This window comes from Crocodylus porosus, unplaced genomic scaffold, assembly GCF_001723895.1.
Source record: "Crocodylus porosus isolate Cpor-Errol unplaced genomic scaffold, CroPor_comp1, whole genome shotgun sequence".
Lineage (NCBI taxonomy): Eukaryota > Metazoa > Chordata > Crocodylia > Crocodylidae > Crocodylus > Crocodylus porosus.
The window spans coordinates 117,174,977-117,198,676 of record NW_017728931.1 but is presented as its reverse complement, the minus strand read 5'-3'; the positions used below and the strand labels follow the sequence as shown (position 1 = coordinate 117,198,676).

The 23,700-nt window shown below is 41.4% G+C and overlaps 1 protein-coding gene across 2 annotated transcripts in view; it reads left to right on the top strand.

Moving 5' to 3' along the window:
* TBC1D22A (TBC1 domain family member 22A) overlaps nucleotides 1-23,700 on the top strand; it is a 437,081-nt gene that overhangs the window by 81,599 nt on the left and 331,782 nt on the right. The window contains exons 6-7 of one of the 2 annotated variants that reach the window (XM_019543501.1): nucleotides 4,139-4,267; nucleotides 9,070-9,132. In XM_019543501.1, coding sequence (XP_019399046.1) covers nucleotides 4,139-4,267; nucleotides 9,070-9,132 — 192 coding nt within the window. The remainder of the gene's footprint in view (nucleotides 1-4,138; nucleotides 4,268-9,069; nucleotides 9,133-23,700) is intronic. The other variant, XM_019543502.1, reaches the window with a different exon arrangement.

Here is a 23,700-nt window from a genome sequence, read left to right as displayed (position 1 = left end):
GAACAATTGGGAGACTTACGTAGTGAGAGGTTTATCAATATTAACATCTCTTTTGATCAAAAGTTTTGAACAGGGAAAATGTTCAGGGACTGACAGCTAGGTCAAATATAAATTAAAAACACCTCACAATCTGTTCATAAATATAATAAAGAAGTTATGCCCTAGTGCATAAGTAGGATAAACAGCAAGCAGAACTATTAAGGCACTGCTCTCTTGGAATGATGATAAAAGTAAAATATATAATGCTTCAGTCTTTTGGAAAGAAATAAATGAATAAAGCAATTTAAAATCCTGACCAATCCGTGGCATTATGATATGTTGTAAGACCTTCCAACTTGTAAATGAACAGGAAATAAGACCTGCCCTGTTTGAAAGATTACTTCAGTCTTCAAGACTGAATAAAACTCTTGTTGAAAAAATCCCTGTGATGACTACATTTGGTCTCACAAATTATTTTCTGATAGGACTAACATATCCTAAAAATAAATATCAACTGTTTGAAAATAAATGGTGATATTAACATTTCACTTGATATCAAGCATTAGGACAGACTGTTAATTGCAGACTCTGACTCCTGAAGCAAACCTTAAATTGGTGCAATTGAAAATACCTGGAAGAAGTTTTCAGACATAGTATGTTGGAGGTGTGAAAGATCTGGAGAAAATTTAATATATATATTTCAGTGGCTTGCTGAAGTGGGGAAATTTGTGGTTTGTGGACATTTTATTTTTTTGGTTTTGTTGATTGTGAGGAGCAGGGCATTCACTGTATTATTATAAAGTAAGGTAACAATGTGAAGCAAAATAGAATTTAATACTGTAATATCTTGACTGGGTTGAAAATGGCTTTGGGATGGGGATGAGAGTATGAGGTTGAGATCAAAGGAATATCTTCTTTACTTTTGTGGTTTAATTTGTTACCTCCTACCAAGAATAAAATCCCATACTAGAAAGCTATGTAGTAATTTTTAGCAGGAAAATGAAGCATAAATATTAGTAATTAAAAAAAAAAAACCAATTGGTTATCCAGCTTACAGTACATTTAGAATTGAACCATAACAGTTAATTTAATAGTAAGATGCATAGCATCTTATTAGTCACACTTTGTTCTGGCTTAATCCTTTAACTGATTTTGCTATGGCAATCTTTTATGTTGTGGTGGTTAAAGGATGATCCGTGGTTTGCATGATTAATACTTATTATCTCTTTTAATAACTCTTATTTGATAGTAAATATTAAAGTAGTCATTTGTTTGGAAGAAAGATTTTAGCAGTAAATGGCAGGGAACACAGTATTCTATTTATAATTTTATTTCTCTTTGTTGAGGAGTGATGTGGTTATTCTGCTATGATTTTTATGCATTGTTCCTCAGTGTGTTAGAAAATATCTCTTTGCACAGGCATCTTTACTGAAGTAATGTTTATAAAGTCCGTGTTTTTTTTAAATTTATGTAAAATATGAATTTGATGTGAATGAACCCTGGCTTTTTGTAGCCTAATGGAATATTAGTGTTACTTGTTTGAATTCAAACTGCGTAATTAGACTACTTGTACCAAATCATTCATTATTCATTTTATACATATGCTGAATATTCAAGAAACAATTCCATTAGCTAATTATCTCTTAATGGCCTTGAGGAATTTTTTTGGTTAAGATTAATAAATAACTGGATGTTTTATCTTGCACTTTTTATATACAATAGTATGTGTCTACGTACCACAATTAAATGGAGACCTGAAGATGTTTTGAGTGAGGAGTAGCAATACATTCTACAAAAAAGGGAACAATGTTGCTATGAGTAATTAATGGCCTGCCTCTCTTTCAAAGAGATTTGCTTTGGCATGTGGAGTTGAATTTTTTAAAGTAGCACAAACACCATGTATCTTGGGTTTAATACAAAATGTCATAACCAGGGATTTGGGTTTGCTGATTACCACAGAAAAATGCTGATTTTCTTCTTTATAGGAGAAAAACACAGGAAACCGCAGGTCTCCCCATGCAAGCTGGCAGAGTTCCACTCCCAACCCACAGTCCCCCATCCTTCTCCCCCAGCTGTATATATGGTGGTGTTTCATTTTAATCACCGAAAAACACGGATTGTGGGTTGTTTTAATCGGAGATATTCTGCGGTTATTGTAAGAATTTTGGATTTTTAAACTGAGAAAACCAGGATCCCTGGTCATAAGAGGGCTGCAGGCTGGATCCCTGGTCATAACCTTGGCTACTAGGGTTCTGACTTCCCTGCAAGGCATGTCAAACTACTGAGGTCCCATACTTTGCGGTAACCCTTTTTGCCAATATTTACAAAATTTTAAAGGAGGATCAGTTTAAAAAGAAAAAAAATATTACTATTTATCAATAGTGCTGGAAGCCCAAAAACATATTGCCAAGCTGCTCTTTATAATAATACATTTTTAATGACAGCTGCTTTTGAGAGAATATAAACAGACTAAAATTTTTGGTTTTTAAATGCTTCAGTAACATCCCTAGAATGCTCTGAATTCTCATTCCATTCAATGAATAGTTTAACTGCAAGGGCAGATGATAATGTTTATTTGTTCCATTTCAAGCTGAGGAACAGAGATAGTGTACATCTTGTGAAGTTAAATGAAATAATGGAATAAAATAAGGGTCACATGGAAATCCTAGAATTAACCAACCCCTATAGGATTACAGTATCCTGGATTTATTTATTTGGTGGTTTTCTTTTTGAAAGAAAAACTTCTATTCTTCATTTTTTTTATGAGAAACTATATTTTCTTTGGTGGAAAACGCATCCAAAAAGATCTTGTCCAAAACTGTTCTTTGCATTCAGATGAACTACTCAAGAACTGACTTACTGAAAGACTCTTTCTGAGGATTATTAGCTTCTTTGGATACTGTACAATTCCATTGCAAAATTGTAATGTATTGCTTTACTATAATATGTAATGCAAAAGCTAACTCTTCTTTTCAAAGGCCAGTCAGTAGTTCTGGTATCATGTAATATAATGCCCTGGTCCTCTTGTCACATGGCCATCCAAAATATCAATCATGGCAAGACACAAATCACCACACTAAATGCTGTTTGAGTAAGGGCTAAATAGAAGAAACCACTAGTCCCAGCACTTGGGATTGATTTGGAATGGATTTGAGGTTTGGGGGTAGAGATGAGTAGAGGATACTAGAATTTGTATTGTGCCAAGTTCTGAGGAGGACAGGTAAATTATTGTGTAGAGATGAGAAAATATGGAAGCTTGTATCGGTGAAGGCATTGGGGAGTGATTGGGCACTGGAGGGGAGGGGAAAGACTTCTGTGGACATGAATTTGGGCTGTGGGAGTGCTGTTGGTAGAAGATTGGTATGGTCTTTGTATAGATTTTGAGGCATTGGATATGTTTTTGAATGCTGGTTCTTCATTAATGATTCCAACTTAAAATCTTGTTTTTTAAAGTGTTTCAAAATAACAGAGTCCAACATATTGGACCTATTTGGTTTAAGATGTTAAGAACAACTTACTGTATTTATCTGAAGTCAAGACTACTTGAGTTTTTAAAATGACCTCACAATAATTGGGTTTGTAGAAAATTACAAATTTGCTATAATTTTCCATGTATAGAATATAATTATTGTAGGGCTAAATTAATTGCCTCCACTGCTGTGGTGGGGAAAGTAGTAGCAAGATGAGGCAAGTGGCTGGAAAAGCAATGCCAGGGAGGGGCAGGTGTTAGGGAGGTAAGAGGCAGACTGATCCCAGCCCCTTGCTCCCCTGTTGGTGCTTCATGTCCCTCCCCTGTCACTTGCCTCTTGGGGGAGGAGAGTGACTGCCCCCCAGTCACTTTCCTCCCTCCTGCCTCCACCCAGTTCCCAGAACATCTACTATAACTGCTGCTGACTCCAGGTGGCAGCACCAGTTTACAGCCCAAGGGAGGCAGTGACTTTGGCTCAGGTCAGGGTCAGGGCTGGAGCTCCAGCAGTCACCTTCTCCAGGCTAGTACTCAAATCCAAAATAAGGCCTTTTCTCTCCTGCATTGAATAGCTTTCAATAAATATGGTGGGAAGCAACCTGTTTTTGTTTTTGATAATTATATTTGAAAAGATTATATATAGGGTCCAATATAAAATTTATAAAAATATTAATTGTTCAAAACATTTTTCAGGGTTACCTTCCTGCAAATGTGGATAGAAGAGAAGGCACTTTACAGAGAAAAAGGAAAGAGTATTTTGCTTTTGTTCAACAATATTATGACTCAAGAAATGATGAAAATCACCAAGACACATACAGACAGGTAAGCAGTTATTGAAATGAGCTTATGTGAAATCCTTATTTTAAAACTTCTCTGAAAAGAAATCTCTTTGGTGTGCTTCAGTTTTTTTATATTTATTACTACTTCATAATGAGGCAAACTATTTTGATAATGGAACTAGTCTCAAGTTTCAGCTAAGGAAATTTAGGTGTCATGGTTTCATAGTTTCTAGGGTTGGAAGGGACCTGAACAGATCATCAAGTCTGACCCCTACCCTGGGCAGGAACAAATGTTGGGATCATAATACCCCAGCCAGATATCTATCCAAACTCCTCTTGAAGACTCCCAAGGTAGGGGAGAGCCTTGGGAGCCCATTCCAGAGCCTGGCAGGCCTAACTGTAAAGTAATGCCTCCTGATATCAAGCTTGAACCTGCTCTCAATCAATTTGTGGCCGTCATTCTTTGTTATCCCAGGTGGTGCCTGGGGGAACAGAGCCTCACCTATTTTCTGCTCATCCTCCCTAGTGAGTTTATAGATGACCACCAGATCCCCTCTCAGTCTTCTCTTGTGGAGGCTGAATAGATTCAGGCCCTTTAGTCTATCTTCATAGGGCCTGTCCCACTGCCCCCTGACCATGCAAGTGGTCCTCCTATGGACCCTCTCGAGGTTAGCCACATCCCTCTTGAAGTTCAGTGCCTGGAACTGGTTGCAGTACTCCAACTGCGAGCTGACCAGCACCGCAGAGTGGGGAAGGATCACTTTCCTGGACCTGCTTGTGATGCATCTGTAGATGCATGACAAGGTGTGGTTAACCTTACTGACCACTTCCTCGCATTGGCAGCTCATGTTCATCCTGGAGTCAGCAATGACTCCAAGATCCCTTTCTGCCACCGTGTTGACAAGAGGGGTGTTCCCCAGCCTATAGGTATGTTTCAGGTTCCTTCTCCCTAGATGCAGCACCTTGTGCTTGTCTGGGTTGAATTCCATTCTATTCTCATCTGCCCACCTCTGTAATCTGTTCAGATCTAGTTGGATTCTCTCCCTCCTCTCCAGTGTGCCCACTTCTCCCCACATCTTTGTGTCATCAATGAATTTGGAAAGCGTGCTTTCCTTGCCCACCTCCCAAGTCACTGATAAAGATGTTGAATAGCACAGGCCTGAGGACTGAGCCCTGGGGAACTCCACTGCCCACATCCCTCCAGGTAGAAAATGACCTGTCCACCACCACTCTCTGGGTGTGAGCATCGAGCCAATTCGCCACCCATCTGACTGTATAGGCATCAATGCTGCAGTCACCTAGTGTTTTTTTATCAGCATGGGGTGAGAAAGTGTCAAAGGCCTTCTTGAAGTCCAGGTAGACTACATCCACCTCAGTGCCCGCATCGAAGGACTTTGTGACCTGGTTGTAAAAGGAAACAAGGTAAGTCAGGCAGGATCTGCCCTCAGTGAACCTGCATTGGTTGCCCCTGAGCATTACCTCCCATGCTGGGCCCCCTCAGATATGTTCCTTGATAATTTTCTCAAAGGTCTTCCGAAGGACCGAGGTGAGACTAACTGGCCTATAGTTAGCTGGGTCCTCCTTTCTCCCCTTCTTGTAAATGGGGACCACACTGGCTCTTTTCCAGTTCTATGGGACCTGGCCAGAGCACCATGAGTGCTCATACAGCCGTGCTGGGGCCCTGCTCTGACCTCCGCCAATTCCCTCAGTACCCTTGGATGAAGAGCATCTAGACCTGCTGACTTGATACACGTCCAGCCCGTCCAGGCGTTCCCTAAATAGATCGTCCCTTACCCTAGGCATGGCATTGTGTCCCCTGAGCCTGTCTGTAATCCTAGTGGGTGAGTTGTCCCTGCTCAGAAATATGGAGGCAAAGAACTCGTTGAAGAGATCAGCTTTTTCCTTTGCTTCAATCGCCAGATTGCCAAACCTGTCCTGTTGGGGGCCCAGGTTACCTGGTGCTTTCTTCTTGCTCCCTATGCATTTGACAAAAGACTTTTGGTTATCCTTCATTCTGGTTGCCAGGCCTAGTTCCATCTCTGCCTTGACCTTCTTGGTTAGATTTTAGGAAACACTTTCTCATTAGGAGGGTTAGTAAAGCACTAGAGCAGATTACCCAGGGGTGGTAGACTGGGCACTGGTTGGCAGCAACAAGGGCCAGGTTCAATTTTGGGGTACTAAATATATTTTCCTTGCCTTAAGCCCCCACTCAGACTACTGGGGAAACATTAAATGAATTACTAAGGTGTCCCACATGAGCAAAAACCCTCTTCTCGCAAGTAGTGTAAACACAAATGCTCAAATTTATTACAGAAAATAAAACAAAAGAAAAGAAAACATTTAAATATAATTTTAAAACACTATCCACTACAAAGCAAAGTCTGTAGATGGCACCTTCCTGAGGAGGCTTCACGCATGCCCATTCAGTCTGGGGCTTGGGGTTCCCCAAATTGTAGTTCTGGGGGTCTGCATCCAGCTGAAGAGGAGGGCACACACGAGTCCTATGAGCTGCTTGTTGGGTTTACTGCGCCATGGGTAACTGCTCAAGAGTGTTGGTCTTTCTGCATTGCAAGAGGCTCTGTTGCTCCTGGAGAAGTGGTAGAGTGCTGACTTCCACTTCTGTAGGGTGCCTTTGAGGGGTTAACTGGTTTTTGTTAGCATACTGCACCCCAAAATTCCTAGTCCCAGTCCCAGCTCTGCTGGATAGAAAAATACAAAAGAGCTTGGAGGAAAGGTCAGGCCTAGCTTGGCTTGGGCCTGAACTACATCTAGTGCCCAATCACACTGCTTGGTTGGGACATAAACTACAAAAAGGACAAAAGGAGGCCCAGGCCCATCTCAACCTGAACGGGGCAGCAAAAAGCTGACCAGGTCTGTACTGCACTGAAGCCTGGATAAACAACAAATTGTGCCATGTCTCACCCTGGCTTAAATCATGCCAGGTTTCACCCTGGCCCAAATCTGCCAAGTCAAACATATGGCTGGAGCTCAACCACACAGCTAAATTGAAATGCAGTAGCTGTGAAACAGCAAAAAGGGCCTAGGCCTATGGCTGCAGCAGCCTGGACATCCAGTCTCAGCTATACCACAATGTTGAGGCAATACAATCCCCAAACACAGGGGCCAGTAACTGCTGGACCCATTTCTGGGCAGTTTGCTCCAGGGATTAATATTCCCATGGCATTTAATCCATTTAAGGAAAAAAAAAGGGGGGGAAAGAGGAAGGAAATAGGAGTCTCAAACTCTGAGACAGACTTTCTCTCTCTGTACCTGAGGCTTTTCCATCCCATAGCTTTTGCTTGCCTCTCCAGTGAAGCGGGGGAGGAGGGGAGAACCCTCCATAAGTAGGTTTTCTGGCTCCTAATTTAGCTGTGCAGCTCTAGGTAGCCCCAGGAGAGAAAGCTAGAAATTTTGGTTAAGTTGTTCTTGATATATCTTACATGACATCACCCAAGCCGTGTCCAATTAGAGAGTGCCATGCTTCAGCTTATCTCTCTCTCGTCTGCCTAGAGGATCTTCTGCTTCCTCTGGTCCCAGCTTGCCATGTGCTGAGCACAGGGGCCAGAACAACAGGAGCCATCTTGTTCACACAAAACACACACGCACACAAAAACACAATCTATGACCCAGTGTGTGTGTAGGTGTTACAAAGACGATTGGAGATTATATTTTGATAATACTTAATTTTAAATGTATATATGCAGTAGTACAGACTTCATGATTTGATACGTCTTTCTTTACTGTTAGCAAAGGAGTGAAGTAATTCAAAACTATTGCAGATGTGTGGAAAGGTGGAAATACCTTCATATTCTAGTGGCCACCCTGCTGCTGCAAGACATTACTCTTTCACCAGGAGAGAGAATAATATTATTTATTGTTTGTTTATACCAGTGAGGGCCAGCCTTTCTGGCAGGTGCCACAAGTTAGCTTTGTACTCTCCCTGATTGCCACGCTAGTCACCTTCCTCTGATTTCTCTGCTGCTCTGATTCTTTTTTGCTTCCTGCCCCATGCTCCATATGTAATGTGTTGCTCTGGTTTTTGCTTCCTCGCCTGTCTGCTGTTGTGCTGCCTGTCCTCTCCTTAATCTGCTATGTGCTGTGCAGAAGCTGCCTGTGTCACTGGTGGCACTCATATGGGAGGTTGTGGCCACCTTACATTCACAGTGAGGAAGCTGTAATTTAAAATTGCTGCTTTCTTCAAATTGTTTAATTCTGAGACTGAAGAGCAGTTTACTATTTGTAAATCAAAACATCAATTCCTACTTGGGTTTACACTTCTTCTTAGACTCTTTCTCTAAAGATTAAGCCATCAATGATAGCTTCCCTCAGGTGCCACTACTAGCAAGATACAAAATTAGAAAAGTTCTTCTTTCCTCATTAGTTCAGGCATTGCACTTTCATATTAATCCTATAGTGTAATTGTCGTTAATGTTACTTTATTAGAACCAGGGAGTAGGTTTTCCACTGTTACTAAAGTCGATATTTGGAATTTGACAAATAAGACTACAATTTACAAGCCTTCATGGTGTCATATAACATTCTGTGCAGTGAAAAGAAATGGTGTTACCCTATTTTGGCCTTTTATAATTTCTGAATTACTTAAAAATGTAGGGCCTGATCCTGAGAATTCAATGTCATTCCTGTAACATCTAGCTTTTAGGACAAAACTGGAAATGTTTTATAGTCAGAATCTAAATGGTAGCTCAAAATATATGCTTATTTTAACCATTACTTTAGTAGAAGAAATAAAAATTAAAGAATGTTAGTATGTATTTTTGAAGTGTATTTGTTTTTCCTAAAAAAAAAAAAAAAAAAGCTTTTTTTTTTTTTGTTCTTTCCGATTAGATTCATATAGATATTCCCCGCATGAGTCCTGAAGTTTTAAGGCTTCAAGCTAAAGTAACTGAGGTAAGAATCATTGCCCAAACTTTTAGTTTTCAAATAATTAGATTAGAAATCAGTTGTCCTTCTGAGAGTGTTTACTACTAATGACTTTATTGATGCTTCAGCCATCTTGGCTTAAGATCAATTTTTGAAAAGTAAATAATCAAGGTAAAGACTTGAAATGGTTACAACTTAAACACAGTAATAAAACAGATTAAAATACTAAAGAAAGATTAAAATGATGAATGATCTCTTTTGGATTAAAGCTCCATTACTTGAGGTGTTCCTTATGATTTTTTATTTTTATTTTTTAAATTTATTTTCAGACATTTTGTCCCATTTTGTTATGACTCTTTCTGTGTAATTCACTCTTTCTCTGTGTTTGTTTAATAATGGTAGATATTTATCTAAATCATGTCAAATCTGAATATTTGAGAAGTGCAAGCACAAAAAATACATTATTGGTGACAGTATAAAATAATTTTTTTCTGGCTCTTTTTTGGATTCTTTCCTGTGTATTATTGGTTCATTTTTCTTTTTCTGTTTAGTTTCTGTTTTGGCTTGTTTTAATTCTTAGTGACTTGTGCTTACAATGCATGATTAAATACATACATCGGGTAAAATAATATAGTTTGACATCTAAAAATGTGTGTCTAGATTAAGGGCGCAGACAGAAGTTCAGCTCTCTGCTGTAACTTGGAATGCTTTACAGGAAGCATTCTGAGGTGCAGTGATCTCCCGGACCAAACAGAAATTCACTGTTGGCTCTGGGGGGGAGGGGAATTTAGCTATTGGCCCCAAGCCCCTAGCAATAATGGCCCCTCCTCCCTCCCAGCCTGTCCCTGTCTTCAGAATGGGGGCGGGGGGAAGAAGTAGAGGGAGCTCATTCTAGGGGTTCCTCAATTGGCACTGGACGGTGGGGTGGATGAATTGGAGCCCTACCTCCAATATGCCCATCCTACCCTGCAGAGGGGGCTGAAAAACCCCCATATCAAACTTCCTCCACATCCCTTCTCCTCTCCTGTTCTGAACACAGAGATAGGCTGGGTGGCAGCACAGATGAAGTTAAAGAAGATGCTGTGCTTTGAAAAGGCTTCACCTGAACCCCCCTGCAATGAGAGTTTAGATTTTTTCCAAACCAGCTGTTTTTAAGCGGTGTGCAGCCATGTGCTTGTGTTCAGTCACAGCTATAGATTGCGTTCTGTGGCCGGGTGAAAATTGTCACTTCTTTCTGTGCCCTTAGTCTCCTCACTTAGAAATTTTATAGCATGTAAGATTTTTACATCTTGGTGGTCATGTTTATCATCTAATTCTCTTTGTTGGAGTTTGTAAATAATAAATGCTGTTATCATTGTGGATTATAAATGTTCCTTCATATTAAAGCATTTTAATGGTGGGATTATACAGGTAGTTGTGATGTCTGAGGGAAGTGACACTTCCCTCAGACACTTTTTACAGTTAGGGTGGCCAAAATCTGGAACCAGCTTCCCAGAGAAGTAGTCCTTGCCTCTATCTTGAGCAAATTCAAGAGGAGGTTGGATGATCACCTGTCTGGGGCCTTGTGACCCCAGCATTCATTCCTGCCTGTGGCAGGGGGTCAGGCTAGATGATCTGTTCAGGTCCCCCCTGACCCTAGCTACTATGAAACTATGAAAATCTGTAGAAACAAAACAAACTTTTAAAGTTGGTTGAGAAAGTCATTGCACTTGAGAAGAATGACTGATTACTGCTAAGAGATGCCTATGATGTCTTCCAATTTTTAATTTTTTCAACGGACAGAAAATTCCTGTGTGTCCATTTACATAATAGATTGTAACAATATAACTACTCCATTACCAGAGAGATCTGTCTTATGGTAATACAGCTAGAGACATTAGTGTTAAAAGGATATTGATAATTAATCAAGATAAGTGCATTTATGTGGTTGAAATTTTCCAACATTAAAATGCATATTCATTTTTTAAAACTGCACATTGTATGTGAAGGGACAAGGGGCTATAATATGTTTGTGGTAGCTTGAGTTATAAAAGGGCCACCAAGCATTTTTTCGCATTATCTTCTTAGAATGTCCAAGGAATTATATGTGAATTTGGGTAGTAAATTATTGCAAATAAAAGATTGTTCTTAGGCTATTGTTTACTACCAGTCATAATCTTGAGAGAATTTTTATAGCTGAGTTATAACCTCTGCAATCAGGCTGGTATAATAATAATAATAATAATGCTGACAGTCAGTTTCAGCACTACTAGATTCTGCCAAATAAAACATTGTATAATTATTGTTTAATAGAAATTAGCATAAAGAAGAGATGCTGTATTTGGGTTCAGGTCTTTACAGCTGTTGATTAATTCACTTTTTCCAGTTAGTTTATGAAGATCATGTATGTCAATCAAACTTTACAAACTTTAGTTAAGCAGCAATGACTCTATGTTAAACAATTTCAGATTACTTTTGAGTATTTGTTAAAAAGAGCAGTGTTATTTATGGACTGCCCCTTTTATTGTCCTTTGTCCAATAATTTTAGTTCTAATTGGTAAATTAATATAAGTGCAATTTAATGTCCTGTTGCTGATACCTTTTTTTCAATGATTTATTTAGTAAATCAGTGTCACTTTAAATTTTCTAATAACTTTAAAATAGGGGCGGGCAATTATTTCGGGCAGAAGGCCGTTTGAGTTTTGGTGAGCTGTTGAGGGCCGCATGGGTAGCCCTGCCCTTTCAGTTGCTCCGCCCCTTGGTCACCATCTTGGGACCAGAAGTCCTGTCCCCGTCCCCCCCCAACCCCTGACCTTTGCCACTGGAAGTCCCTCCCCTTGCCCCTGGAAGTACTCCTTTTGGAGACGTGGCCTTGGAACCAAAAGTTACACCCTGTCATATGGTCTGTGTCATAAGCCCCACCCACCCAACACCAAACCGCCCCACTCACTGTATCTGTCCCAGAATCCTCTGCCCTCATCACGTGATCCCTGACATCAGAAGGTGTACCCCTTGACTGGGAAACACTTCCCAACACCAGGACCTACCCTCACACTGCGTGGCCTGCTCTTGGGGCCCTAAGAGTTCTGCCTTATGGGCCACGAGGCACAGACACAACTTACGAGGTAGCAAGGAGTTGTGACCCCTCTAACATCCTGCCCCAGCGGTGGAGTTTCAGGGGCATCATACCTCCCCCAGCATGGAGCCAAACCAGTTGAGTCAAGGACTGCATACAAAGTCTTTTAGAACAAATCATTTTAATGAAGTATAAATAAAGTATCATATACTAAAAATGTGCTAGTAACTATACTAGGTGCAGGTGTGCCAGTAACTGCACTAGGAGCACTGGGCCTATGTACCTACCAGGGCCCAGCCTACACCATGCTGCCCATGGCTCCAATGGCAAGCAGTTCTTAACTACAAGGCCCTGACCTGCATAGCACAGCAAGGAGCCAGCCCTGTCTGTCCTGTTTTGGCTCCAGCAGGCAGTTGCCAGCTGCAAGCCTGGACCTGCATGTGGGCAAGGAGCCAGGCAGGGCCACCCTGGCAGCACCTGGTTCCCAGCTACAACGTCAGGACCTCATGGCCAGACCTATTCCCTCCCAGCAAGGGTTCCTAGCTGCAAGACAGGGGCTGGCACCCCACAGCACAGCAGAAACCAGCCCAGCATGCCCTTCCCCTCACCTGTGGGGCAGGACCTGGCTTAGCCCCTCCTTACCTGCAGGACAGCAGAATGTAGCCCAGCTTCCCATCCCCTGACCAGACCCCCTCCCACAAGCAAGGACCCAGCCTACCTCATCACGCCCCAGGCATCAAAAGTTGGCCAACCTCCTCACCCGTCACTGGTGCCAGCATGACCTGGTCCTGACCCATCCCAGCCACCCCCCACAACGTGGCACAGCAGAAGCCAGCCCAGGCCCAGGTCCCCTCACCAGCGCAGCCCCCTTCAGTGCTGTAGGCCCCCTCCTGTCCCGAGCCGCAGGGGGCTCAGCCACAGCTTTCTCTCCCTGGTGAGGCCTGGCTGGCCCATCCTGTCCCTTATCAAGTGGCAGCTTCCCCACATGCTGCTGCACTTTCCCCCTACCTGTGCCAGCTGGTCCCAAGAGGCAGGAGGCTCCACTGCCGCTTCCGCTGACCAGTGCTGACCCAGCCGGGCTCACCCTGTTCCCAGCAGCACATGGGGAAGCTGGCTTCAGCCACATGCTGCTCTGGATGGGATGGGCTCAGCTGGGTTGGCACTGGCCAGGAAAAGCGGCATGCAGCTGAAGCCGGCTTTCTGTGTGCTGCTGGGGACTGGATGAGCCTGGCTGGAGCGGCAGGGACTTAGCTGCACTTTCCCCCCTACTGCGCCGGTCAGTCCTGAGCAGCACACAGCTTTGCTGCCACTTCTGGCTGGTTCTGACCTGGCTGGGTTCGTCCCGTCCCCAGCAGCACATGGGAAGCCAGCTTCATGGGATGGGATGGGCCCATCTGGGTCAGCACTGCCCAGGAAAAGCGGCATGCAGCTGAAGCCGGCTTCCCACATGCTGCTGGGAATGGGATGAACCTGGCTGGGTTGGCACTGGCCAGCAGAAATGGCGGTGGAGCCGTGTGTCACTCAGGACTGACCGGCGCAGGTAGCGGGAAAGTGCAGCTGAGCCCCTGCTGCTCCAGCTGGGCTTGTCCTGTCCTGAGTGGCACACAGCTCCGCCATCACCTCTCCTCCCTGGTGCTGACTGGGCTGGAGCTGCAGCCCAGCTGTTGCTTCCCCTCCCCAGTGCTGACTCAGCCCCAGCAGTATGGCATGGCATCGCACAGGGAAAGCCTACCCAGCAGCCACTCTCCTGGGTTTACCTGCAGGGCAGGGCCCTTTCTAGTCTCATGCAGGAGGCAGAACTGGCCCAGACGCACCTTCCCCTCACTGGTGTCACAGGTTCTGGCTCAGCCCCCCTGCCTCTCCCAAGCTGCAAACGTGGTCTGAGCCAGGAGCGGGGTGAGGCCAGCAGGGTCAGGCTGAGGTCTGGGTTGGTTACCTTGCAACCAGAACCCAAGTAAACAGCCTAAGGTGCTGCAGCAGGTGGCTGGTGCTGTCAGCTCCCACTGGAGACTTTTAGAGAGGCAGCCACCATTACCTGAGTTTTGAAGAGGCTCCATGGGCTGGAGGGAAGTGCTTGGTGGGCCGGATCTGGCCCACGTGCCATATTTTGACTGCCCCTGGTTTAAAAGCATTCATAAATTCATGTTTCTTATAGTAAGCATAAATTTTATGGAATTTTGAATATCATACACTTGAAATTCACATTCTAGCTGATTGTTAATACATGAAATTGGTAAAAAGCTTGTAAGTTTAGTGGAGTTAGAATAGACTGGATAAGATAGCACTTTACATGTATAGCCATTTTTACTTTGGCCATGGACAGATCCAGGATTAACTAAAGTGGGGTGTGGGAGTGGGACAAAGCATAGTTGGAGTCCCTGGGCTAGGGAGCTGGGCAGGGAGCAGGCATGCAAAGCAGGGTGGGGGCACTTGCCCAGTTCTACTGGCACGACCCCCTTGGCTGATCCAGCCATGGGAGAGTCCCAGAGCCGCTCCAGTCCTCAGATGTCCCCCAGTTGGAAGCAGGCTCTGAAAAGAGGAACTTGTATGCTCCTGCTACTATGCAGAGCTAAGCTTGGCACCTCTGCAGCCTGTGGCTAGAGCAGGGCAGGGGTGGTTTTGGGGCACTCTTCATGTCTGCATCAGTTGGGCCAGTGGTGGGGGAAGGACTCCTTCCATCATCTGGCTCCCAGCCAGCAGGTGACCAGCGGTAGGAGAGGGCAGAGAGCAGGTGCTGAAAAAGGAAACCTGATTGCTGCTGCTGCTGCTGCTGCTGTCTGCTGCCAAGCCCTACACAGCTGTAGCTTGTGACTGGAGCAGTCGGGAGCAGCTCTGGGGATCCCGCTCCATTTGGGTCACTTGGGGATGGCAGTGGCAGAAGGGGGTTTGTGGCCACACCTGTGTGGCCCTCTTAGATCTGCCCCTGCTGGTGGCTTATGCCTTTCCTCAGACCTTATATTTTATTTTTGGGAGAAAAAAACTTTTTTCCAGCATAGAAAAAGGTGTGTAGCCATTCAAAGGGTTTTCTGTGAAAGAGAAATGGAAGTGCATTCATTTTTTCATAGAAGAGCCAATTGGGAACATCTTTCTCTTCCTGCACTGACTTGAAATGGCTGTCTGCTTCTCTGGTTGGTAAGGTCCTCCAGTATCCTACAGTCCTTTGTGTGATTTTTCTCCTTCCAAGGTGAGGGGTGGGAGAGAGCTTGGTCCTAGAAAGCCCTTGTCAGGGAACAGACCTGCACTGCTCTGTTGCTCACCTCCCTGAGAGCACCTAGGGAAGAGGCAGCAGGCAGCTAAATGGTGATATTTTTCATAGGTGGGACTAAGGAACTGAATTGGACTTCTGCAGCTACATCTGCCTTGCTTTCCACAAAAAAAATGTCAGCCCAACCTGCTGTTTCTCATTTCCTATCCAGAACCAAACATCTGCTCAAGCCCTACTGTAGTTTACTCTCCTTTCTCTGGAGAGCAGATGAGGGACAAAAAAGCTAAGCCACTGGGGAAGCAGGAGGTGATACAGCATCCAAAGTTGTTGGAGGAGCCCTGGGGGCTGTTGGCTTAAGATGGTAATGATGCAGTAGCAGAGCCCCTCATATAAAGCCAGCAGCATGTGAAAGGGGAATGGGGTAGAGGTATGTAGAAGGACTGAGAGGGGAGCAATAACTGGATTTGGGGGCTGCCTAACAGAAACCGTCATCTCTTTCCCTGATTCCTCCCCCGGCCTTGCAGTTTTGGTTCTGTTCCCCTGCCACAACCAAAAACCTAGTCCAGGGTCCCCTCACTCTCCCTAAAAGGCTGGAAAACTGTCTTATACTTTGAATCCACATTGAGGGAATATCTTTGAAAATAAGTTTTGTAGTTGAAAGTGTCACTGTGAGGCAGTGTGCAACAAAACTTACAGGTATTCCATGTTATAATAGATCCATTACTTGTTTGTAGCATATTTCACACAATGGCAGGCTTGGAAATTGAGAGAGATTTCTGTGATTTGGATTTTTTTGTTGTTGCTTGGACCATGTTTGAGGTAAGAAAACAGTTAGGTGTATGATTAAAAAGCACATTCCTTCCAGAAACATTGTGCAGTTATTTTAAAGAATAATAACATTTTTAGGTTTCATTGCACTGTGTTTTCTCAAAAAAGCTTGAAAACATCAATATGACAGCACTTAGGAGAATGACCATCATAGAGGCAATCAGAGGGGCAATCTTCTCCACCCCTATTCTTTGTGTTTCCGTTCTTTGAAAAATGAAATGGCAATCATTTAGTATCCCTAACTTACACATTTGCAAGCGTATGTCAGCTTGTGATAACATAAAATTGAGCAAACCAGATCTGATGGTCAAACCTACAAATTAAATCTAGTTAAAATTTGCCATGGTTTGAGTAAAATTGGAGTCCTTTTCATTTAAAAACCCCCCAAAAAACTTCAGCCTCCTGGGTTGCAGGAATATTCTTTATTTTACTTTTGTATATAAAAATACCCAATAACTACATTATTGCACATTTTAATAAGCAGTAAGTTCATTTTTAATCCAATTTTATTTCTTGTACATAAGCATAGTTTAAAATGTGTTAAATATTGACTTGATAAATAGTTCCTTAAAAATGCCAGTGGACAGATTTTTGTATATCTGAAAATTCCATGTGTAATATACACTAGAAGAGGATTGTAAACTAAAAGTATGCACTTTTCCCCCAAATTGTTAGCCTTTGCATGGGTTATATACATAAAACAATGCTTTTTCAAATACTATATGCTGTTTGTCTTTTCTGCATGACCATGAGGGCTACCTCAAACTTCAAACACATTGTAATGTTATGTTTTTTATTTTTCCTTTGAGGTAAGAAGCCTTTGTTATATTGTGGGAGGGAAAGTTAATGGAAAAGTAGGAAAAAACCTTGTGATATGGATTTACATTGTTGTTTTACACTTGTTTCAAATTGTATCAATGTGTTAAGGTTTTTGCAGAATGCCTCTAGCTTGTACATTTTCTGAACATTTTGTTAGTTGGTATAGTAAGAGGTGACAACTGAGATTTGGACTGCATTGTGCTGTTTGTTCTAGATATTGAGATCTCTGCCCAAATGAATGAGATCTAGAGAGGCAAGATTCAAGGATATAAACTATGAGCAGAATGAACAGTTTGAGCTGAAAAAAAGTCTCCTGAGACCCACAGTGATATTATGATTTAGTTTAATTTTTGGATCTAATTTTTATAAGTTGAAAGTTAGATTATTTGAGGGACTAAAGGAATGTGTAGTAGTTTGTGAGATATGGCTGGGGAGGAAGGGGAGGAAGAAAATATTAGAGCCTAAAAAATGATAGCTTTTTGACTGCTCGTGAAAGTGGCAGGGTTATAACAAAGATCTTGTCAGCTGCTTACGGGATGGAGAGAGCTATAGAAAATGTTCTGGTACCATCATTGGTGTCTGGCAATTGCTGCTGCAGATCCTGTTTTTTTGGTTTTTTTCTTTCTGAAGCTCTCCCCAACATGTCTCCTTACCTGAATTGTTAAAGGTGTTTTGCTTTCTCATTCATATGCATATTTTTATTTTGAAGCAAAGTACTATATGTTAAGGATACTACTTAGAAAAAAAGCAGTATGTTCTCTTTATAAATCGTATAGAGAGATCCTTTTGTTTTGTAACTGGAATTACGAGTAAACCCCGTAAGGTAAGATGAGGGAAAGAATGTCAGGAAGGTGATAAGGAAAGGGAGATCTACTGTGACCCGTAAGGAAAAGAAAGGAACAACATGGGCTACCTTTGTTTTATAACTGTAAGAGCTCTGCTGGTTCTGCTGCAATTGAATCTGTCAATTTATCCATAATAAATACCCTGGTTGAGGGATTAATAACTGTTATAAGCATGACTTACATAAATTTGGTTAGTCATGTGGACTGTTCTCTTTCTGATTTATTGTCACTTTGTGAGCTAAGTGTTTAATTAGGTTTTGACAGAATAGATTTTAAATGCCTTCAGAGCTTGTAGTCTATCATGTACATGCCAAGTGTATGGAAAAATGAGACCAGATGAATCTTAAACTTGATGGAGCAAAAATTGTTTTTAATATTAATTTTACTTTTTATTCTTTCCCCTTTAAGCCTTTCTTTTTAATACTAGATAAAACCAAAGAAGTAGAACAATGAAATTATAATGAAATATAATGTATATTCAAGGTGTGAATTCCTTTAAGATGATGAAAACCAAGATAAGTCAATGTTTGTACAGAAGCTTATCAGCTAGCCTTATTAACGAAAACCATGTATCATCAAGTGAGTTAAATTATTAGAAAATGAAAAACAGGCTGATAATGGCAAATCTCATGTGATTTCATGGTTCATTCAGATAATCATCTCAAAGTTTTTGTTAATGTCACTAGGAATCAGGTTTAATTTTTTTTCTGGTATGTTTTTTGGGATTATTGTGAGAGAGATTCCATAGTAGATGGTATTATATTGAGACTTAGCAATAGCTTCTGTCTTTTCTGAGACTTAGACCCAGCAGCATTTCTGCTTCAGAGTAAAATTACTAAGCTCAGGGGTTTTTTTTTTTGAATGTATACATACATCTTTATACTGTTCAAAACTCTAATGGATTGGTTTACTATTTATTGTACGAAGGCACCCTTATTAGGTATATGATATTCCTCTACGTTCAGTCTGTTGCATTCAGTTGTGGAGCACCCTGTGCCCAGAGAATAGTTAGAAAACTTGTTTCAAAGTGCCTTAAAATCCACGTGCATATTTGTATAATAACAAAAATTGTGTATTATTTAGTCATGAAACTGTGATACAAATTTGGAGTCATTTGAGTAAGGGGATCTTGAAATACTGCTCCTTAGGAAAACTGTGTGGTAAATATTTGTTTCCTACTTATTTTTAATAATATTTCTGTTTACTGACTTGTACTATTACACTGACCCTATCCACAAAATGATATGGCCTGAAGGATATAGGTTTTGGCAAGGTTTGACATATATTTTGCCCTATTCAGTAAGCACTATCAAAATAGCTATAAGGAGTTTATAAAAACAACTCCTGTGATAAAGAAAGTAATTCATATGTATATTGTGAGATGGTTGCTCTGTGGCAAGCAAGAGGTTCAGTTGTTGTTAGCACAGAGCCGATACATATGTTGAAACCTAGCACTTGTAAATTCTAGACTTGTCCTTGACAGACTGCAGTGTCTACTGTGCATGTTACTGCTCAACTCCTTTCTGTTTAGCATCAGAGGCCTAAAAAGGGGGCTTCTTATGAGATTTGCCCTAGGTGCAGAAAATTATTTGAATCAGTATTGCAAATTGCTCTTGGATCTTTATACCTTGACAGCTTTGAACGTTTCAGTGCCTTGTCAGGGTTGATACATTCCTTAAATACTGGCCTCCAGTAAAGATTTGTTTTTTAATATTCTGGTTAATCTAAAAGCTGGATGTATTAAGAGAGAATCTTAGAAATTAGAATTTTTTAGCAGGTCTTAGCTAGAATTTGCAGACCAAGTTTGGGTCATGTAGTCAAAGTAGTCATAAGATAAAACCCCCATAAAATGGCCTATAAGAATTTAAAGTTTTGGTAGTGATATAGAGAATACAAAAGCACTTATGTCATAAAATATATATTGTGGGACAGTCCCTGAATTCAGCTGTCAGATGGTACCAAGTGCCAATTCTCATAGATTGCAAAAACTATTGCACTGCAAAAAAAAAAAAAAAAAAAAAATTAGAAGATTGTTTGCATTTCTGAGATTTGTATTATTATTGGAAAGGGTTTGAGGTATTGCTAGGCAGCCTTATCTATGCCAAAAATGCTTCCAAACCCCCAATTAAAGTTCTTGCAGAAAATAAAAGTTAGTGCAAAAGTCTAATGACATATATCAGAAATATGAAATACCGTATTTTGTCACATACACAGGTACCTTTAACCACCCTCTCCAAAATTGGGGTGTATATTTTAAGTGGGGAATTTACACCCCCCCAAAAAAAACCCCCAAACCCCCAACAAAAATAAAACAAAAGGAAACCTGTTTGTGTCATGCAGCCTCCAAGATGGTGTAGACCTGTGTTAATCTTCTCACAGCCATCGGTATTGGTTGAGCATTGTAGCTTGTGCCTGAAGCAGCAAGAGGACTGCTGGTGATATCTTCATAAGGCTTATGATATGGAAACAATGCTATATTTATAGGAACTTTATATAAAGAACCATTGTGTATTTGTGGGAATTTTGTCCTGGAGAGGTCATGAAGGGGAGAACGGGAACCATCTTTATTAACAATAACCAAATACTCTTAACTCTAAGCAGAACAGCAACCAATTTAGTTTTTAGAGTAGCTTCTGCAACTAGAAGTATTGATGGGTTTAAAACAGAAGTTGATGGACTCATTAGAACTAACTTCACTAGCTGTACAGCACCTTCTGGTGTTGCATACGGCACATTGTCTGAGACTTGACTGTGCATTTGGTTAACTTGACAGCAAAATGTTTTTCCATCTGAAGTTTAGATCTTATGTGATACTAGTCCTGTAGCTCCCAAGGACAGATACAGGCACCCACTACAGCCCAGTGGTATAGTTTTAGATGTATGCAGGTTCAGTCGTTCTTATAGGTAAAACATCTTGTTTCTTGGAGAAATGATTTTCTTCTTCTAGTATTTGGCTACCATATCTGGGTGGAGCTGATCCAAACAAGTTTTTACCTGGCAGTTCATTAGTCATTTTGCAGGACTGTGACCTGTAGCAATGCACGGAGTTGCATGTTGCTGTAGTAAGAAATTAGCTAATTTTTAGTTCTAATCACTTCAATTCATTCCAGTTCACTTCAATGCATCTTCAGTAGTTTGGACCATCTGCTCATCTTGACCATTTGATGTCTGGTAGAACGGCACAGATGTGGTGTTACTGATAAGATTCCTTTCCATAAAGTTTAAAAAATTTTCAGATGTGAATTGCACAGCATTTTCGGACAGTGATATCTGTGAGACCATGAGTTTGCAACCAGCTGCTGTAAAACTTGGATTACAGTGTGTGAATTCTTTGAAATGGAAATGTTTTTGACTACTTTAAGAAAGAACGAATGACAATAAAGAATTTCAGCCTTGGAAGGGGCCAGCAAAATCTGTGTGCAGGCACAATCATGGTGTCCTGGTCACTTTCTATGGAAGGACTGGAGCCTTAGTTGGTATATGGTGTGTAGCTTGGCATGGTTTACACCTCTTTAGTATTTGCTAAATATCAGCATCTAACCTTGGCCACCAAATGCAACTTCTGGCAAGCAAAAAATCCCTGGATGTCCTGCTTGGAAGGTTTTGAGAACCTGTTTGTCCTGCATTGAAAGTGACCACTTGGCTACTCCATAGGCATCCCTAATCAGGGAAAATTCATGTTGATGTGTAATGAATATCGTAATTTCATTTGCGGCCTCTTTTTGAAGTCCACCACTTCTATGCCCAGTTTAGTGCTCAGGCTAACACTGGATCCTTAGTAGTTATACAAACAATGCCATCTGCCTGGAGATCAGCATCAGAACTACAGAGATTGGAGGGACAGTAAACTCAGCACAAGATAATAGCAAATGACTCAGTGCATCTGTATTTGCTATCAACTTCCCAGGGTAGTGTTGAATTTCAAAGGTATATGCCTTTGAAAAGTAAGGATCAAAAAGCATACATGGTGAAATGATTTGGAGTGTTGGTCCATTCTTGGTGAATAACCTTAGCAATGGTTTATGACCTGTCACAATTGTGGATATATTGTGTATATATGTAGTCATGGAATTTCCTAACCCCAGCAATGACTGCAAGAGCTTCTCTATCAATTTGGGCATAAATTTTCTTGGTCTTAGTCATGGTTCATGAATAGTAGGCAATAGGAGCTTCACATCCATCATTTTGGAAGTGACCGAGATCAGTCCCTACTCCATAAGGTGAAACGTTGCAAGTTAACAGAAGCGTCTTTTCCGTGTTATAATGAACTAACATGTTGTTAGATGAGAACAATCACTTCACGTCACTGCAAGTCTTATCATGCAGTTTAGTCCATTTCCAGATGGCATCCTTATCCAAGAGACAATAGAAAGGCTCAGTAACTGTAGCCTTGTCTTTTAGGAAAGAATGGTAGAAATTAAAGCAGATCCAGGAATGCTTGCAGTTCCTGTGTAAATAGCACAGGCTTGCCTTCATAGGCACCGAGTTGTTTATCAAAGACCTTGCTGAAATCCCTAAGGACATTTTGTAAGGTGTCTGCTATGATGCTCTTGTTAATTTGATACCCAGTGACTGGAACCATTCTTTTCCTAATAAACTTACTCTCTGACCTTTGGCAATTATTAGGCAGAGGACTCCTCAGTTCTGTCCATAGTGGATGTTAACGTTATCTAGACCCTTTGAAACTATTTGTTTGTTATGATCTACAAGCTTGGCTTTGTATGGTACAAAAAGTGGACAATTTCTAGGCCAGAGTGAGTTTGTGTGTCTTTTCTGATATTAAAGTAAACTTGGGTTCTGAGTTTACACCTGTAGTATGGGAAGCTCCTTGAAGCATCACTGTTGTATATGTCCTCTTTTGTGAGGTTGGTGTTTCCACATTAATAATAAATGCAGTAGTGTAGGCATCTGGAGACAACTCACATTCTGAAATTTCTTTGAATCAGCAACAGTATTACTGATAGCTGAAGACACCCTCCCCTTGTTTCCTTCTTCCTGGATGCCTTGGACTTCTGACAACAAATGTGTTCAATGTGACCCTTGTGTTGGTAATAGTGGCAGTCAACATCATAAACAACAGCATGCATTGTGTCTATGATTTTCCCCACAGCTATAGAAGCTTCTTTGGGGAGAAAAAATTGTATTGTGCATAGGTGGTAACTTCCTTGGAGATTTCTTCCTTGAATGTTTTGGCTGATATTAATTTTGCTGAAGATGCTCGTGCAAGGGGCTTTTTCTTGAGGTGTGGTAAATGTTAAATTATGGTTTGTAATTAATCTATGTTGTAGGGCTTCATTTTGAACCCCACAGACAGTCCCTAAGAAGAGACTCCAGACCAGTACTGAAAGTACAGTTCTGAGAAAATTGATACAAATTTGAATATATGCATTAATTTCTTCCTCTGGCAGTTGATATCATTGGTTGGTTGAAATGGTGACTGATTTTGGATGGGGTTGGTGCAAAGTGATTTTTTTTTTTTTTAAAGCAATTGGAGGATCTTGTGGTAGGACTTGTGGGCCTTGGGCAGAGATACAAGAGAGTAAATAACGCGAAAAGTCTCTGAGCCAGTGACACTAGGTAACAGTTCATGTTTCTGGTTATCATCAGTAATCTTAACTTACAGGTGCTCTCTTCTTAATGGTCATATGAAGGTTAAATTACACTTTATTCAAGAACATAAAGTTATACGCTAAGCAATTTCAGTCCCACTTGGCAATCTGAACTATACCAGGATCCATATCTGGCATGCTATAGTTTGCTTTAAAAGGCTAGGTACAGATGTTATACTTATCGTGCAGTAAGCTCCAGAAAGTACTCTACAGCTGTAACCAAACAGATACTCA